The sequence below is a fragment of the Molothrus aeneus genome, chromosome 15 (genome assembly GCF_037042795.1).
Source record: "Molothrus aeneus isolate 106 chromosome 15, BPBGC_Maene_1.0, whole genome shotgun sequence".
In the NCBI taxonomy this organism is placed as follows: Eukaryota; Metazoa; Chordata; class Aves; order Passeriformes; family Icteridae; genus Molothrus; species Molothrus aeneus.
In genome coordinates, this window is record NC_089660.1 from 8214222 (window position 1) to 8231482 (window position 17261).

At 37.7% G+C, this 17261-nt stretch overlaps 1 protein-coding gene across 4 annotated transcripts in view; it reads left to right on the top strand.

Moving 5' to 3' along the window:
* Positions 1-17261, top strand: part of FAM13B (family with sequence similarity 13 member B) — a 44376-nt gene that overhangs the window by 15895 nt on the left and 11220 nt on the right. For 3 of the 4 annotated variants that reach the window (XM_066559881.1, XM_066559877.1, XM_066559879.1), the window contains exons 7-15: positions 1530-1687; positions 7462-7503; positions 8467-8622; positions 10441-10576; positions 10769-10792; positions 13045-13112; positions 13674-13728; positions 14106-14253; positions 16703-16768. In XM_066559881.1, the coding sequence (XP_066415978.1) occupies positions 1530-1687; positions 7462-7503; positions 8467-8622; positions 10441-10576; positions 10769-10792; positions 13045-13112; positions 13674-13728; positions 14106-14253; positions 16703-16768 (853 nt within the window). The remainder of the gene's footprint in view (positions 1-1529; positions 1688-7461; positions 7504-8466; positions 8623-10440; positions 10577-10768; positions 10793-13044; positions 13113-13673; positions 13729-14105; positions 14254-16702; positions 16769-17261) is intronic. The other variant, XM_066559880.1, reaches the window with a different exon arrangement.

Sequence of the window (17261 nt, forward strand, 5' to 3'; positions counted from 1 at the left end):
AAAATAAGCAGTTGCTGAGGTAGGTAACAAAGAGTACTGAATTTTACAGGCTGTCTCACAAACCCCTCCTCTAGCAAGACAGGTAAGGCAAGTACTGGGGCACTTGGCTGCTTCCTCTCCCCTGCAGTAGGTGCTGATCTGGTGTGCCAGGCTGGGCAGCAGGTTCTGGAGTGAGCAGTGTGTGCTGTGAGAGCTCCTGGAGCAAACACTGCAAAGCTCCCTGCAGGAACCTGGCACTGAGAGCTGCCCAGCCCTGCTGCATGCAGGGAGCTGCTGAGCAAAGCTGGGCTGGGGCTCCTGCAGCTGGAGGAGTCACTGGGCTGGGATCACTGCTCTGTAAACCAGAGGTGCTCTGTGCTTTCATGCTTTGAAATTACTGCCTTGGCTGTGCCTCGTTACATGTTTCAGCAAAAAGCACAAAATCTGTTTGGTGTGTGGTTTTGTTTGTTTTTTCCCTTAGCTGGAGGGCTGGTGGGGTGTCCCTTTAATTTCGTGGTGTCTCCACCAGATGTCAACAGTGCACTTCTGTCAGGCCAGAGCGGTGGGACAGAAGGGCCGCCCGCGGTCCCTGCAGGGCACAGCAGCTGCCCCAGTGTGTGGGTGGCCTTGCCTTTGCTTCACTGGGAAAATCAGGGATAAATGCATTTGTTGCCTGGAATGTGGTGCCATGTAACACGCTACACCCCTTTGAAAAACTAACAAATATCTTCTCTCTGTCTTCTGTGTAATTTTAAACTTCTGAAGTTTCAATTTTTCTTAATTTGGTGTTTTTGTTTTACACTGGTGACAGATACTATAAAACATATTTTCTTGAGGCTGCTGCTTTAATTTTTGAGTTTGCAAGATTGGGAGATCGGTAATCAGTCAGAGAGGCAGCTTGGGAGTCAAACAGAATCACTTTTTTCTCTTTACCTTTTCATGTTTTAGACATAGTTGCTTTTTAAAAAATAAAGTTTGCTGTCCTGAGTTACCACTTGGCTATACTGTTTTGCTTTTTAAATTGGCTATATTTTGCTGCTTTAGTAAAAACATCTGTGTTTGGAAACAAAGAAACAAAAATAGACGAGAGCACAGAAACTTTGTAAGTGTTCATTCAGAGCTTTGAAGTTTGGGTTCATAGACTTCTGTATTGCCTTCCCTAGGAAGGTTTGAAAATGCTCTGATACATGAATAAGGCTACCTGTGGAATAGAGGAGAATTATCAGTTTTAGACATAGGAGAAGAAAGGTTGTGTAGTTCAGTATTTCAGTGTGGTTGGGATTTTATTGTTTCTTCATTCTGCTTGTGTTCATTTTTGGCATCAGAGGTGCTTCGTGCTTTTCAGTTTTTGTCCAGTGTTCAAGAGCAGCATTTTAATGGTGTAGAATTTACAGTTTTACATAAAAGCAAGTCTAGTATGCCTGTTTTTTCCTAAAATTGAAAGTTACTTCCTTCTTCATGTTACTTTCATACCTTTCATGCTCTTTTAGTTCCCTGGACCTCTTGAAAGGAACTTTTCAAGACCTTAACTTTGATTAAATGTTTTTTAGATCAATGATCTCTTGGAAGAAGAGGAAGATGTAAAGCTTGAGCAGTCAGAAGAACTTCCAGAAGACAGCACAGAGAAACCTGTGGAAAGGCCAGCTGTGGTGCATCTAGATATGACAGGGAGTCTCTCAGATTCCAGGAATGTTACAGCATCAACAAGGTAAATTGGTTCTGCCTTGGAGTTTGGATTTAAGGTTTGGATTGTAATTTATTCTGTCAGAGAGAGAAACTGCCAGACTTTTGAGATAAATGTTGGTGTCTGCAAAGTGAAGCTTTAGAAGTAGGTGCAGTTCTTATAATAGTAAAATGTGGGTTAAAATAACTGTTCCCAAATTCAGCAGAGGAATGCCTGTAGGATCAGATGAGATTAAGGATGGGGATTTATGCAGGGAAAGTTAAAAAGAGCATATTTTAGTGAAACTGTAAAGTGGTATTTAAACAGTAAATTCTACAGTAGAAATAAGAAGAATCTGCATACTGGTAGATCCAAACCTGTTCTGTACCATCCTTCCAATGGGAAATCCTGGGACTGTTTCTTGTCAGGTGCTGCTAGAGAACTGTGGGCAGGTTTGGAAGTTGCAAAATGTGATATAGGCAGGAATGTTGGAGGATGACCCAGCTTTAAGAGCAGTTCCCATAAAAGAATGTGTAAACATAAAATCATACTTTCATTTTATAGCTTATTGGTGCTTGCTTAATACACAGATTTATATTTTACTTGTTTGTAGTATGCAAGGTTTTATTGTTAAGTCTGCTTTATTTGTACTTAGAGTTTACATTCTACAGATGGTGAGTTTTACCTCTTCCCCTCTGCAGCATGTGTTTGGTATGGGCATTGCATGTAAGAACTTGTAGGGATGAGTGAGGAGGAATTTATAATAAAAATGGGACTAAAAGCAGAAGAAATGGAGGCAAAATCACTAGTAAGTTGCTGCCTAAGAATGGGTAGTTTCAAGAATGTGGATTTTTGGTTGGAATGTGTTCAGCTGCTGGCTGCATGCTTTATTCTGCTTCATGGCAAGAAGCTGTAAAATACCAAATAATGATGGTATGATTATTCTGTTTTTAATAATTTTATATTTTAATAGTTAATTATCTTTATCAGTAATAAAGCTTCTTGTTTTTAGTTTGAACTAAATTGAAAAAAGTTGCAGTTTAACTATTCGCAGGTATTAGGTTGCTTCTGGAATGTGTAAACACAGCAGTAGTGACAAACTCAACATGTTTGAGAGTTTAAATTGGATAGCCTGGAGAGACAAACATTTTTACTAGATGTTTAAGGTTAATTAAAAATGAATAGGCATTAATTATGGTTGGCATTTTAAATAATTTGTTGGGAAGTAAAAGGAGGAATCCTTTAGAAGAAGGAGAATTTTGACTGTAAAACCAGAACAACTGCAGGAAACAGTTAAAAAGAAATTAAGTGAATGAGAAAGTGCTCTTTATTAGACTTTTAACCACTATAAATACTGTTTAACCACTATAAATATTTTCCCAAACCTGATGGGTTTTATGTACACATTTAGTGGCCTTTTTCTGGTTTCAGTTTCTCAATGTAAAAAAAAAAAAAAAATTAATTAAGAAAGCAGATGTTAATTTGGATTTATTTGGATTATTTATCTTTGTCCAGATGTAGAGCCTGTGGCAGCTTATATAGTAAGCTTAAACATGAGTCTTGTAGTTCTTTAAGCTGGGGTTTTGTTTCCTTTTTGCTGTTGTCAGATTTTGGGAAGCAAATATCTGTGTATTTTGGTGTCTCTATGAAGAGTACTAAAAGAGATTGTTTATCTTGATTTGTACAATGGGGCATCTGACCTTCCTCCTTGTTATTGGGACTATAACTTGCTTCTAATTTTGCTCACTGTCTTTTTTCTCCACTCATTCTGTTTGTTCTTGCTGAAACCTATGACCTTCCTGCACTGCATGGTGTTAATTTGACTTTGAGTTAGAGATCTTGTGAGAATGTGGATAATCATTAATGCACTTGGGTTTAGTGACTGCTTGAAAATGGTATTTCTCATAAACCTGGGGAGTGATCTTTGAGCCCATTACCCAGCAGGGAGCATTTGTTGCTCGCAGGTTGGTGTTGAGCACATAAAGGAAATTGGTTCTCCTTTACCAGAAGCCTTTTCCTCACGGCTCTTTCCCTTCTGCTGTCCTGACTTTTGGAGTAAAGAATTACTGACTCAGCATTGCAGCTGAATTTAAAGACATGCTGTTGAAATAAGTACTTTAGAATCTTTCTCTCTCATTACTCCCAATTTTTCATCCCTGAGCCTTGCCAAGTAATATTTGCTTTAATTGGGCAGTTCATCTCAAATGTTGTCAGTCAGAAGCCTAATATAAAATCTCTTTGGTTTTGGAGTTTTCAAAATTATATGTGTAAAAATATGAGATGTGACAGGCAGTAAGTTACATAAACAGTTTACTTTGTTTCTACTAAATGCAGTGACAAGGGCAACATCCTCACTGCTTCTGGGATATTTTTGTTAACCCTTTTGTTATTTAATTAGCTCTGATCAGAGAGAAGTGATGATATTAACACCTGCCAAAGGAGATAAAATCCATGGTATAGCTGACCGAACAGAAGAGCTGCCTAACCTGCCAGAGAATACATTATTATTTTAATGTAGTCCTGTTTTTAGCATCCAAATACTTTTTCCTCCTTCCATCCTGGAAAATGTGTAAACAACACGTTAGGAGAGCTTTCAAGTGTTGATTGGGCAGCTTATTGTCAGGAGTGACCTCATGTTGCAGTCGATTTCTATTTAGACTGCAGGGTTTAGTGCAGCACTCCAGAGGTGCCGCTCGCAGGCAGCCCCCGGAGCACAGGCAGCAGCATGCACAGCCAGCAGCCCTCAGCACGCTTTGCTGCCTTCCAGATGAAGCATTTTTACCTGAAGTGCTCTTTTGGCATAGCAAGAATAATCAGAATGGCCTGCAAAGTTCTGCTGCACAGGTAAATATATGAAAAGAAAATGTAATTTTGGTTTGATCGTAAGTAAGGCTTTAACTTTTACAATTATGTGAGATTAAATGTGGTTTGGAGATACAAAATGAAATAATACCACAACTGATGATTTTAATGAGAAGTAAGAATCTGTGTTCAGTCAGGAGATTACCAAGGAAAACTCGGACATGTTTTATCTCCAGTTAATGTATTTTTCTGCTCGAGATATGTTTTTACTGGGACCTTTTCTGGTTAGGGAGCTAATGCTGGAGGGATTCTCAGGAGGGAGTTAGCATTATGAAACAAAGATGTTTACCTTTCTGTCTCTTGCTGTGTCATGCTGCGTTAGGGCTCTGTCTGGCATTATAAATTACAGCTTTTGAAAAGTATCCTTGAACTGTGGGAGATGGGCTTAGAAGTTGTAATGGCTTTTCACTTAAGGTTGTCATATTTGTTTCAGAAAGTGCTTAATTGCTAAAGTGATTTGTTGAAGATGTAAGATATTCCTCATGTAGTAAGAGGATTCTTTAGGATTTGTAATACTGCTGATTTATGCACAGCTTTTGCTGAGTACCTCTAATGCTCCCAAAGGTATTGAGTGAAAGCACTGGAGAACCATCCTGTGCTGGGGGCTGAAGGTTACACACTAGGATGGAAAATTTTGTTCTGAACCATGGCTGGAATCATCTGGATTCTTTGGAGATGAGTTTGATTCTCCCTATTCTTGACACATTTCCTCATTGTCTCAAGTGGTAGAAGAAAAGGTTTTCAAGTCATCAGTTTCCTATAAATAGTGTTTGTACTTGTGCCCTTGACTGAGTTTTTCTTGCTCTCTTTTGCAATTAGGGTGTTGCAGTGTTCTGTGCTCTAATTGCCTCATTTTTTTCTACCAATTTGTTCAAGGAGTGACTGTTTTAATAGTAATTCAGTTTCAATCTACACAATTGTGTATTTGTACCTTTAGAATACAGGCATACCTTTCATAATACAACTTTGTAGAACTTACTGAGATGGATACTTAAAACCACATGTGTCATATTTTGAAATATTACTGGGATTTTTTTCCAAGATCATGCTTCTTTTATCTTACTTTGTTCATGAAGCTAAACTGGTAGCTTCATATTTTCATTTTTTATTTCAAGTATTGCTAATACAAAGTATGTTTATCAGGAAATTGACTTTGTACAGGTCATAGGGCTATGCTGAACTTCTGTGCATGGGAATACAAATGACATGTAAATATCCTAAGCTGTAAACTCCCTCCTGCCATTTTTTTGTTGGTAAGAAAAATATAAAATGTCAGTGTGTCCCTCCTCAGTTATTTGATCTGCAGCTTTGAATCAGTGGCTACAAGATCTGACTTCTATGTCAGGTGTTTTAATTTCCTGAAGCTGTGTCTGCTTTGAAATAGAAGTGGAGTGTTGCCTGTTCTGTCAATGCATTTGGAATAGATCAGCTTTGGCTTTTCACCAGGCAAACACACACACAAATCATAAGATGAACTTGATTTGTCAGCCAGTTTCCATTTTTGAAAAAGGGAAGAAAAGAAATTAAAAGCATCTGTGAGCACCTGCTTGTTCACTTTGTGTCATATGGGCTTTAAATGCTATGCACTCTGCTCTTGGCCCAGTACAAGGTGTCTAAGGCAAACGAGTATAGTTATTTTTAAAATAAATACTTTAACCACTTTATCACCTTATGTTTGAAAGCCCTTTATTGCTTGTGTTTCACCTACTTGGAGGAAGGAAAAATAAAGAGTCTGCTTGAGGTGATTTCTCTCTGGTGGTGGAACTACTAATAAACCTTCTAAGTTCCAACCAAGGTATTCTTTGCTGTGTTGAAACTATTCTTGGGTAAATAGAGACTGCATTTTTTAGTGCAAGCAAGGCTCAGAGCAGTCAAAACTGATAGGACACCTCACAGAGGTAATAACTTGCTCAGTTCTCCATGGGAGTGGCAAGCTCCCTTGTATTTCAGGGTTTACCATATGCATTCATGAAAATAATATTTTTAATCAACTTTGGTAGCAGTGTTGTTGCATGGTAAAGAGTAGAATAACATTTTCTTCAGCTTTTTGAGCTTAATTATCTGTAATAGAAAGAAAAAGCCTTTTTTTACCTCCCTCCCTGCCTCCAATTGAAGCTGAAATTAATATTAATTTTTTTCTGAGTGAGATGTGTGTGTTGCAATTCAGGGTTGTTTATAGCAGATTTCTCATCTTTTGTTCTTTGTCACTTTGTCTGAAGTTTTAAGAATTCTGTTTATAATAAGATTTTAATCATATTAATGAAAAATTGTAGAGGGACCACGCATGCATGAGTTAACTGGCTTGTGTTAGTTGTGTTTATTTCCACCCTCCCACCCCTCCTTGAGGAGCTTTCTAGGCTGAAGTGGCTTTGCCTGGAGATTTCCAGATGCTTTATAAAAATCAGGCTCCTGTCCCAAAATCTGCCTTCTACTTGGAATGTTGTGGCTGTGCTCAGAGAGTGTTGTAGATCTGTTGAGCATTGCAGAACAAAATTATGCAACAGTGGGAAGAACCTGTGGAGGAAAGCACAGTAATTTGGAATTTGCTTTAGGCAGCAAGGTTAAAATCTGCATTCTTAAGCAAGGTATCAGGAAATGTTTGACTACAAAATGATTAGTATTTCCCATGGGAAAGACCATACATCTGAGAGCTTGGAGCCTCATAACACAACAAATATTGGCTCTTGAGAGGCAGAAATCTGCATTGCTACTTCTACAACTTTCTGCCTCGTGATGCTGCTCCTTAAGATTTTGTTATTTAAATAATAAAGGACTGCAAATCAGGGTGTTCCTTTCATGTTTATTCTACTTCTGTTAGAAGTAGAATATTGCATCACATGCAATATTTAAGTATATTTTAGTATCTTGAAGTCAACAGTTGCTTTCTGTTGACTTCAAGACTTCTATTTAGTGTGATACGTTTTTGCATTATATTAATTTTTCTTTCTTTATTGCAGTGCTCATATCTCTCCCATAAGTATCTTGCCAGCCTCTGCAGAGTAAGTATAATGAAAATATAAAATGTTTGAATTGCGCTCTTACTAGAACATGCATAGAAGTTATGTATCCTTTCAAATGAATGCAGCAGGTTTGATTACAGTTATGAAGGAACATATTTTAGTGTGGTGGCATTTAACACTAATGCAGGAAATAGCAAATGCCTGTCAGTGTTGTTGACTGCAGGAGCATGAGAGCAGAATGTGCTTGCATCCAGAGTCCAAAACTTTGGTTTTACACTTAGTTACATCTGAAATTTTTTACTTAATTTTATAATAGAATTCATATTGTAATTTTAGCACAAGTGATGCTGAATAAAGTTCAGTGGAATTCTTTGTACATATGTGGAGGAAAAAATAAAAGCACCATTTCAGTTAAAATGGGATTAAATAGCTTAAGATTTTTACAGGCAGATTTTTAGAGCCCTCTTTTGTGTTGGGGATGAGCTGCCTGAGAGGTGCTCAGCAGAGCAGTCTGTTTTTAAAGAATACTGTTCTCTTTTTAATGAAATTTTGGGTGTATCCTGTGTCCTTCATCAGGTACTTGCTGATTGTTGCTGCTGTTTGTTGGCTTTTGCCTTTTAAGGTGACAGCCCTGTTCAGGAGAGGGTGCAGCCACATGTGATGAAGTGGAGCCTGCTCCAGGGTTGATTCTGACCTGTTATACGCACAGTATTTTATTGTCACATTAATATAGGAGGCTATTATAAGTTTTTGTGTATAGTTGTTAAAAAATAGGTTAATTATTTTAGTGTGTTGATTACTCTTAAAATACTGTTGATAAACTTCCTAATACTTCATGTAAATCAGTCATTTCCACTGCTTTCTGGAAATACTAGTCTCTTTTGCCTTGAAGTATTGCCATCAAATATTATTGTCGTGTAAGGTTTATCTCTGCCTTTCTGTCTACATGATCAATGCAAAAGTAGATCTCTTAATAGGACTTTTCCATCTTTTTTTTTTTAGCATTTTAGAAAGAACAATCAGAGCAGCTGTGGAACAGCATCTTTTCGACCTGCAGAGCAGCTTAGACAACGATCTGAAACACATACAGCAACAACGACTGGGCTGTAACAATGAAACAAAAAATCCCAGTGGGGACGAGGAAGGATCTAACAACCAGTAAGATTTTGTTGTGTCTGTAATGAATTCTGTAGGATTGTGTATCTTAAGTCTTCCAAAAAAACCTACCCTAATCCCCCACCTTCACCCAAAAGCTACAACTTTGGCCCTTAACTTCAGTTTTATCTATTTTAAAGCAAATCGACTTCCATCAGGTGCCAGTAATCAGTAGCTCCTGAAGCAAGTATTTTAAATTGATCTTGTAGCTGAAAATGCTGTAAAGTGTAGTATCTGCTTTACTGCTGAATTCTGTGCAAAAACATCTTAAAGCTATTGTAGATTCTGTTTCAGAACCCTGTCTTTCCATGTCAATGTAGCTACTTTATTGCTCTGGCTGCCAGTGGCAATGAAACAGCCAAAAATTGATAGAATGTGGGTCTATTTGCATACAGTTCCAACCTTATTTGATCAGATTTTATTTTTTTTTGTAAATCAGGACAGATTCTGAGTGTAGTGATTGCCATGGCAGCATTTGGAAGTGGGTACATTTTGGTACTTCATTAAAAATAAGTAGTGGTGATTAATACCCAGATTTCAAGAATGTGTTGTTAAGATTTCAGTACCTAAATTTCTTTGTTGCTCAGAGCTGGAATACATGAACAAAACCTGAAATACATGAAGTGTTCAGTGACTCAGATGCTCTTTTCTAAATTGTTCAATCTTTAGTGGTTTTAGAAGACAGGAATAAATTTTGTAGTGGATCATAAAAGTAATAATCATTGCTGGTAATGATCAATTAAATCTGAGTTTTAGTGCTAAAGATTCAATGTCTTTGAAGTAATTTGTAAGTGGGTAATTGCCTCACAGCCCTGGAGCAGCTGAATTCCTTCAGTCCCAGTGTAAGTGCTGTAAAGGTTGGCTGATCTCAGAGGGGGAGGCTCCAAGTGCCATCAGTGCTGGTTTGAAACCAGTATCCTCCTCTGGCACAGGCAGTGCTGCAAATGCTTCTGATCATCATTCCACTGTGGATTAACTGTGAGAGAGGACACATGATATTGTTCTTCAAGGGGGTGTCTGGGTTCTTTAAAGCAGCAGACTGTGCACAAGGCAAATACACAGTTAAATTAAGAACTGAAAAAAGCAGTGATCCAGTGCCAATTTCTTAGTGCTAATTTAATGGCTGGAATTAAGAAAAAGGAGTTAAAATGTTCATTTTCAACCCATCCTGTTTATTTTCTGTATATCTGATAGAGAAGGTAGCTTTCTTGATGTTGTCTGGAATTCTTTTTGAGCGAGAACAAGGAAGGCAAAGAAGTCAAAGGCTTGTGATGAATGACAGAGTCATGTGGTGGCACATAAAGAATTTATGTGAATACAAATATGGTGTCAATTAGTTTTAATCTGGCTGTAATGTTACATGCCTTAAGTTGAAGTCTCAGCAGATTAAATGTTAGAAATAATGGGATTTCTCACTGGAGGGGAACCCAGTGACAGTAGCTATAAAGTAACTGGCTTCAGTACTGAGAGCAGTGTAGCCCCAGCAGTGTCATTGAGTCCCTGTAGTTTCAGGATGTCATTGCTTCAGGCTATTGTGTTTTAATTCCTTAGGTTAGTATAGTAAGTGTGGGGTGTATGCCTGGCTCTTCAGACAAGAAGCAAATAAATACATTTTAATATGTCTATCATGTCTGGATGTATAAAACATCATATTAATAATTAATTTTGCCTACAGGTCAGAATAATTCTGTTCAAAAAGAAACCCAAGCAAAAAACATCCTGATGTTTGATAATGTTTAAGGGAGGGAAAAAGTGTTTATTTTTTTTTTCTTTTAAAGGTGTTACAACAGGTTTCTAAAGTCTTTCTGTTTGTATCTTTAGGAATGATGTTATTGAAGATAATGACACTGGTAGCAGTGAAAACACAGGAGACTGCTCTGAAGTATTGGTTTGCACTGATTTAGACAGTGAAGCTATGAAACATGATACTGTAACTGAGGAAGAAGAAAGCATTCAGGTGAGAGGAAGAATCTCCTGTATATCAAATCACAAGTTGCTGCAACTTTAGTGCTCTAGAGATCCAAGTTTTCCTAAGAGCTCTGATGTAGCATTACAGGGTGCTCTTGCTCTGTGTTGTCTTCCTGTTGTGCCATGTGCACTGAGAAATCTCTGGGTATTTTGACTGATATTTTTCCATTCTTTTTCACAGATACCAGCCCTTCCTTCTGCTGAGGTAAGTTGGTGTATGCAACTGGCACTGGTTGGAACAGCCTCTGTGTTAGTAAAGGCTTCCTGAGGAGCAGAAGCTGTGGAGCTGAGATTGCAGCACAGCCCAGAGTCCCCTTGCATGGATCAGGAAAGGGTAGCAGTTGCTTTGAGACCTTGCAGCCTGTTGGCTGTGCTTGTGCTAGGAAGGTTTGGTTTTGTCATTAGCTAATTACAGCCTTTCCTCTCTATTTCCAGTTGCTTCTGTGGTAGGCAGAGATGTCCTGTTCTTTTCAGCACATCTTTATCTCTTCCCTAGTTGATGCAATCAAGGAATTCTGTGAAATATGTGCTGACAAAAATGAAATCAAGGATAACAGTTAAAGTGCAAGAGAAGAGAGTAGTCTGCCACTCTGCATCAGGCATATGCAGGTGCCAGATAAGACCTTCCAATGGAAAAAACCAAATCTATAGTTCCTTATTTATTTGGTAACACTTTTGTTGTTACAAATCTAAATGATGAATTATGTGGGTGGAGAGGTTTGTCACACATGTGTAGAGGAGTTTCTGCAATGGTTTTCAGCTTCTTGCCTGTGAGTCCATAAATCTTCCTGAGAGTTTCCTGAAAGATAAACAGATAAGCAAACCTATTGTTAGTAGACTTAAATTAACTAGAAGAATTTAATAGATCTTTGAACTTGCAAAGATGGGAATGGATGCCTTAGCACAGTGAAACTGAGCTGTCTGGAATCTGTATTTTTATTAAAACAAAATGTTTCTGTAGTGCTTTTCACTATTGTGATGTGTTCTGCTCTTGGGCTTTTTGTTTGCTTTTGGGGATCCCAATGACTCTCTTGAGTCACCTAGCAAGCCAAATTTTTGAGTTGTTCCCACAAACTAGCATATTGGTTTGGAATCCCATTCTGTAAATTAAATTTCACAGAATGTATTCATTGTCCTTGTTCTTTCCTTTAGTGCCAAAACTTGGTCTAAAAAATAGTTAGATTGTTATCCTATAGCACAAATGCATAAAACATGGTATTGGATATAAAGGGGAATATGATGCTTGTGAGTGCACAATAGAAATATTTTCTTGTCACACCTGGTGGCATTCTTGGCCTTTTTTTGCTTTTTGATAGACTTCTGTCCATTGCTGGCAGTAGTAAGGTGACATTTTGGTGTGGAGTTTTGTTTTTTTCAATGTTAGATTTTCCATCTTTTTAATCCACTGTTTCAAATTGGAGAGTTGTACTATTTGGGGAGAGGTTAAAGAGAAATGTGGTGATTCTCCTGTGTGGAAGGAGTTTGAGAGGAGTGTCTAGGGTTGTAGGAAAAGAAAGCTCTGCATGTGAGTTCTCCTTTGGGCCCAAAATGGAAATAGAAGCAGCTGTTTCCACAACTCGAGTAAGTGTGACTGTGCAAGACTTGTACAGTTCATCTCCAGGGTGGAAATTATCTGCTGGAGTATGACAAATGCACTGTAATTAAAAATTGTTTCCCCAGATTGGAATTTGACTTGAGGACTGAAATAATATCAGCAGAAGAATGGTCTTTTTTCTGACAGGGGTGTCAGTTGCTGTCAGCAGCGTAAAACTGGCAACTGTTGGTGTGTTTGAAGTCTCCTGGTAACTTGATGTTATCTTCAGGCACTGTCAAGATCACTTTGTTAGAATTCCTGAAGTCTAAAACCAAGTGACATATTTTATATTTCAAATTTCTTTTATTCCCCCAAATAAGACACTTTTATGAAGAAATCAAGTACTGGGCTTTGGCATAAATACTTTTAGTGAACAAAGTGGTGACATGGGTTCATCTGAACTTGTTTTGTGAGATGGTGTCATAGAACTGACAGCACTTTTTCATCCCCTTCCAATTCTTTCTGCTTTATTTAGTAACAGGGATTAGTAGCTCCTTTAAAAAGTTTGTCAGACTTGTTTCATTTCAAATATGTTGGATACAACAAAAACTTAAAAGTTTTTGAGACTAGGATGTACAAACTGCCATGATTTTAGTCACCCCAAACTTCATGTCATGAGTGACAATTTTAGGTACAACTTTTATTGAAGAACAAAGTCAGTATCTGAGTTCTGGAGATTAAAACACCTGGTCACTGGCCTTAATTGAGATGTAAAAATGTCACATGGTTAAAAAGTGTGGTTTCCATCCCCACACAGAAAGTTTTAGTTCTTGAGGGTGTTTGGTGGTCAGATGTGATTATAGAAATGTTTTCTGTTGAGAGAGCCATTCCTGAATCTTTCTAAACATACTTTTTCCTAACAGACTGCAGACATATTATTGAAACCATGTGATGAAGATGAAGATGTTGATGAAGAAAATAATAGTGAAAGGTTTGTGCCTTTCTGTACTCATACAAACCTATATGATCAACCTACAGCTTTTTTTTTGTGAACAGCCCTATGTTCTGGGCAAGAGAAGCAGAAGAAGAAAACTTTATTTTCTAAAAAATATTTTGGCCTATTTTATTGCTCTTAATGATTGAAGAATTAATGTTAGCAACAGTGACTACCCAGAAAGCTTTGTTAATTTGCAGCTTTAGTTCAGCACTGATTGAAATTTCAGGTTTTGTTCAGTTGAGTTTTAAAATGTTGACTCTCTATTTGAGAATAAAGGTCTGAGCTGGTTTTATTTTCAGCTTTGGTCAAGTCTAGTTGTTGTTTACATGCCATGACTTGAAATTCAATGTGAAGGTCAGAAAGTGGAAAAAAAGTAATATAACTTTTATCCCTCAGAGCTTTAATTATTGCCTGAAGTAAATGCACTGTCTATCTGCTTAAACTGCATGGGATTTGTAAAAAATAAAAAAATAAGGGGAGTGTATAGTGTTTCCTGTCCATTTAAATGATTAATGTCCATTTAAAATGGTAATGAGGTGTGTGTCTTCTTTTTAGGGAAAATAGTATATTGCTTGATGGCAATGATAGAAAATCTTCAGAGGCATTTCTGGTAAGAAAGATTTTGTTTATATACAGATACACAGCTTCTTATAAGAAATAAAAATGTTAAGTAACACAATCAATTTAGTTTTTAACATCTTGTAGTGGTTGGTGCTGCAGGGCTTGCAGGACCTCTGTTAGAGAGCTCATCATGTCACTTCACAGAAACTTAGGGCAGCACAGCAAGTTCATGCTTATGCATCTCATGTAAGAAATGTTTTGGAATGTGATTAATTGATTGCTGTTCGGGGTGTGTGTCTCTTCTTAACTCCTCAACTTGGGAAAGATTTCTTTTTTCTTTAAAATTTCTAGAAGTGCTGGAACTGATTAAGTACCTGATTTCCAGATGCTAGGTAATAATAAAATTGTTCTGTTTTTTAAATACAGGATTCAAGTAGCAAGACTTGTGATCTGAATGCAAACCCTGATTCAGAGGGGCTGGGGGATGGCAGCGTTCATATTCCTGAGGAAGCTCCAGCTGTCCAAGTACCACATCTGGATCTGAAGAATGTGTCTGATGGTGACAAATGGGAAGGTAATTCTCACTCTTTAGCTCACACTATAGTTAGGGAGAAGTGATGAATAAAACTATTTACAAAGTAAAAGCAGGAGGCAACAACACATTCCTGTATACATGGTAAGATCAACCAAGTCATGACATAGGTCTCATCTTGTTTCAGAACCATCTGCAACTTAATTAAGGACCTTAAAAAATATAAGGAAAACTAAAGAAAGAAAGCAAAGAAGTCCAAGTTTCATTCTAGGTGGCATGTTTTGTTTTGTTTTTGTTTTTTATTGACCCTGAGTCTCTCATCCAAGTCTTTAAAAACACTTTGTCAAATTATATAATTTAGTTAAAATTATCATTGTGTCTTGTTTGTCTTTGTTTTATTAAGTGTAAACTATTGAATTGACTGAATTTGACTTAAAATCACTAACTTGCCAAACACAGCAGTTCATACTTCAGTTTTTCAGAAAAAATCTGTCAGTTGTTTTGGTTTCCATGTCATTGGAGAACTTGAAGCAACTCTGAATTTTCAGATAAAGGCTGAAGTTGCAGATGGATGTTTTTCTGTGCCCCTTCTCCTTCCCTGGTTTGCATTTTAGGAGAAGAAAAATACTTGTAACAGTTTTCTCTCAGACAGGATTCCCTATGTTTGTGACCATATTCTTCACTGCCTTCCAGATTTAGCAATCCCCTGAGCTTGTGACTTGACTGAATTTTATTGCTCAAATGTCTGGTAAAACTGTTTGTTTTACTTAAAACAACCATAAGTCCTTTGTAACCAGAGCAAAACACTCTTGTCAATACCTTCTTTTCAAAATACTTCTCTTTTTATGTCTTCCTTATATCATGTTTCCTCTGCCTGGTGTTGGAGTCATCACACCTTAAAAAATGCAAGTGATCTAAGCTGCTAAACCACAGTGAGCTGTCACTGCCAGTGCAATGGCCACAGGCCACTCAGTTCTGGTTTGGAAAACCTGCAGTACAACTTGATAGATGTATGCAGGTTAACTGTGCAGGGACAGGGTTTTAACTTTCAGCAGGCTCCGCTCTATAACAGGGACAGCTGTTCCTTGAGATGCCTTTAAGTGTCACAGTGAAACCTTAGCAAGGAATCACTGCACTTAACTTGTGGTTGCAGTGTTGGAAGGATTAAAACAAGGGAAGTAAAGCTGGAATGTGTGTTCTGTACCAGTGCAGCTTCGAGCTGTCAGCACATACAGCTTTGTCCTGAAGCTCAAGTGGTGAGAACTGATTGTTGGTTTGTCACTGCTCTTGACTGTCTTGAAAATTAATTGACTTCATCAGCCCACACTTCTCTTTTAACCCTTTTGCAAATAATGAGTTTTGCAACTTGTGATTGGCTTCATTTGTTTTGTACAATATTTGCTGGCTGGTGCTCTTGAGCCCTAGCAAACTGCACATTCAGGGTATGTCATGGCACAGAGAAGTCAAACTGCAGGTGCCCAAAGACACTGAGTCCAGGTTTCCATTCTTGTTGCCCAAGTTAAGAACAAAAGCTAAAACATAAAAATCCTGTTTATGTTTTCAGTGTTTTATTTAGTTTGATTGCTTACTTGCACATTACATTTTGTTGCATCCTCTGTTTGTGTTAAGATGACTTAATATGTATTCTCAGAAGGTTTGTGGCATCCATTTTCATTATTTCCTTAAATCTGCTCATGAAGTTGCTTTTGGTTTTACTTCCCCAAATAGCTTTATGACTCTTGTTTTGAAGATAGAGCAGTGTATCTCTTTATAAATTTATATTATAACTTCTTGGTATTAAATCATGTTCTTTGCAAGAGGTCTTAATCTCACTGTGAAGTGTTTGAACATTGACTGTACTTCAGTCCTGTTTAGGATGGTTATTAGGAACTCAGCCTTCCAAGGCACTGCAAGTCCTTGTGGCATTCCATTGAAGTAGAGTGACTTTGTTAAGAAACCTGTACTAGTCCAAATTCAGTTACAAGGTTTGGGTTATTAAAGCAAATCTAGTAGAAAACTAAAGGCCTGTATGCAACAGAGTTCTTGAAAAGCAACATCAAATGCTTGCTGGCCCAAGGTGAAAATGCAGAATGGTTGATTTATATTTCTGAGTATTTCTTCTGCATTTACTATGCTTTTTGGAAATCACCACCATCTCTATTATTTACAAGCTCTAATCAAAAACATTAGAGCTTGCCTTTGTTCATGTGAGGATGCACGAGTCTCTTATTAAACTGCAATAAGTCTTTACTATTCCTCTACCAGTTCTTTGTAAACCTTTCCAGTAAAAAGTTCAAATTGGCTGAGGACTGAGCATCCTTACCTGCCATGGGAATTGCTTGGAAGCTGAGAGTGCTCAGGGCCTGGTCCAAAAAGATGGGATGTTTTTCCCTGGTACTGTATCTTCCTGCTTTACATGTTATGTATAGTTTGTTCTGACTGTGCTGTGTGTTCACTTTAGTATTTTTGCCATTCTTTTTCATTTTATTAGCGCCATGCCCTATCACTTTCCCCCTCATTGATTTCAAAACAATGCATCTGCAGAGAGAAGGGGAGGGTAAGTATGGTTCGCCATACGTTCAGTTATCTGCCTTTTGATAGTTGATGGTTTGCTTTCTAACTAACCCTTCACCTGCTGTCCCTTATATCTTGGGAATATTCTGATCTGCAGCTTTTTTGTTGATTCAAAAAGGTCCCCTTCTTGTATCTTGTACTGTGCAAACAGGCAAGATCACAGATGAAAAACAACAAAAAATTCCCAATCATACTTAGTAAATGTGCAGTGGAAAGCAGGTACAAGGGTTTTTTTTTTTTGAAGATTACTTTGTGGGTTTTATTGTTGTTCTGCACACTTTGAACCCAGTTTTCAAATTTCTGATTTGAACTAGGAAAAAGAACAGGCAACTCTGAAAGGAAAAGGGGGGTGGGATTTTAAATTGAAGTAATTGAAAGGCTGTGTCAGCTTTTTTTTTTAGACAGCAAGAAAACCATGTCAATTATAAGAAATGTTAGCAAGGAGCTTTTCATAGGGATTTGAAGGAATTGATTGT